This window comes from Convolutriloba macropyga, unplaced genomic scaffold (assembly GCF_964194025.1).
Source record: "Convolutriloba macropyga unplaced genomic scaffold, txConMacr16.3 SCAFFOLD_1127, whole genome shotgun sequence".
Classification (NCBI taxonomy): domain Eukaryota; kingdom Metazoa; phylum Xenacoelomorpha; order Acoela; family Convolutidae; genus Convolutriloba; species Convolutriloba macropyga.
In genome coordinates this window covers 27,079-29,038 of record NW_027449802.1, presented here as the reverse complement: position 1 = coordinate 29,038, position 1,960 = coordinate 27,079, and the positions used below count along the sequence as shown (strand labels likewise).

General features: G+C 40.5%; 1 protein-coding gene across 1 annotated transcript; it reads left to right on the top strand.

Moving 5' to 3' along the window:
* The first annotated feature begins 142 nt into the window (after positions 1–142).
* Positions 143–1,960, top strand: LOC142355343 (tRNA (guanine(10)-N(2))-methyltransferase TRMT11-like). The gene is made up of 2 exons (XM_075407544.1): positions 143–637; positions 1,012–1,960. Exons 1-2 carry the CDS (start codon positions 143–145, stop codon positions 1,882–1,884), a joined length of 1,368 nt encoding a protein of 455 aa, XP_075263659.1. The 3' UTR covers positions 1,885–1,960.

Below are 1,960 nucleotides of genomic sequence, written 5' to 3'. Positions count from 1 at the left end.
TAAGAGTTTCCAAACGCATCAGAGTTTTTAGTAGATGGCATGTTTTGAGTATTACTGTTCTTTTTAACGCAATTAATTACATCCTCTGGGGAGAGGGGACAAAAATAGGTCTTGAGAATTTTTTATTTTTTCCCAATTGCAGATGAGATATGTGCTGAGGTTTGCCCGGAGTTCGGGAGACTTTCTTCAAGGTTTCAACGAAGCCGAGTTCCAGTCCCTGATAACATTGTTCAGCGAACGTAATGACGCCAAAGCGCAGGATGAACAGTTTTATGACGTCAATGTTGAGCACATCTATGGAGACATTTGGATAGTAAACAGCAGCCAATCAGAGGCTATCATAGAAAAGATTGCATCGCGTTCTGTTCTGTTGAAATCGATCATGCGATTGTTATGCTATGCGGACAGTAGAGACAGTCTCTTTGAGCAGCTCAGACTTGACAAAGGTTTGAGCTCAAGTATTGTTCAGTGTCTGACATCTGATAAAAGCGGATTCAAAGTGCTAATCTCAACTGTGAACAAAACGCTTACTGCTGAACAAAAGCTGGTTATCATTGAACAACTGCTCGGATGCTTGCCGGAGTTTGAATTAAATATTAATTTGAACTCTCCTGGTGTCATTTTGCACCTTCTAGAGGCAGGGTTGGCAATTTGGGAAAAAATAGGTTAAAATGTAAAGAAATCGCTATCAGATTGCTTGGGAGTTCGTCACACGGCTTAATAGCTGTCCAGGAGGTCATCTGCTGCATTATAATTGCTGATATGAGACATATAGAAAAACTAGTTTTATCTGATATTTCATGTTAGACAGCAAAAGTTATTGAGGAAAATAGCGTGGGCAAATGATCGTTTTTTTTCGATTGTTTTAATGTGAAATTTTTTGACAATATAGGGGGTTTTCAGGAAAATATTTTGCCCAATTAAATATATATGACGTTTTTGGTTAAAAAGCGTGATTGCCGATTCCTAATTTGAATGTGAACTTGATTGCCAACTCTACTGTTTATTAAGGATTGGGATTATGACACTGGCGTTATTAAAAACTGTTTTCTGGGCGTGTCTCTACCTTGCGATGAGAGGTCAAAGGTCACCACTCAGTTCAGCATCAAGAAGCGGCGCTTCATTGGGAATACTACCATGGACCCAGTTCTGTCAGCATGTATGAGCAACATGGCAGGTGTGAAGAACGGTGACTTAGTTTTGGACCCTTTTGTGGGCACCGGAGGAATAGTACTTCTGTGCGGTTATCACGGAGGATACTGTATAGGCTCCGACTTAGATTATAAAACTGTACATGGTACTAGCAAGCCGAGTAGAGCGGGTATGCAAGGTCAACCAAGAGCTAAAGATGAATCTATTCGGACTAACTTTGCCAGCCACGGATTTGAACATCGGTTCATTGATGTGTTTATCAATGATGCAACTGACGTCCCGTGGTGCTATAATGAGATGTTTGATGCGATAGTTACAGATCCGCCCTATGGCATAAGAGAAGGAATAAAAACTATTAACTCAGACGTTAAGCTAAACTCTGTTGAATCGCATGCCAGTATGCAACAACATTCACCAATTGAGATGTTTAAGAAATTGGTGGAGTTCGCTGCCAGGCTTCTCAAAGTCGGTGGTCGTCTAGTGTTTTGGATGCCAACGCTTACGGCTATGTTGGAATTTGAGCCTGAGAAACATGTGCCAAAGCATCCGGCGATGAAGTTGATGCATTGTTGTTTTCAGACCATTACGCACACATCTTCACGGAGCCTTCTTTGTATGGAGAAGGTATCGGCATTTCCTAATTCTGATGTGGAAGCAACAGTAGAAGTTGACTACTACGATTTGGGACCTGATATACGCTTCAGAGAGGCTTACCTGAATTCACACTGTTGATTATGTCAGGGATTTTCTCTATATTTTGATTTTCATTATCTTCGTTGGTTATTTTATGAATTAATTTTTTACTCTA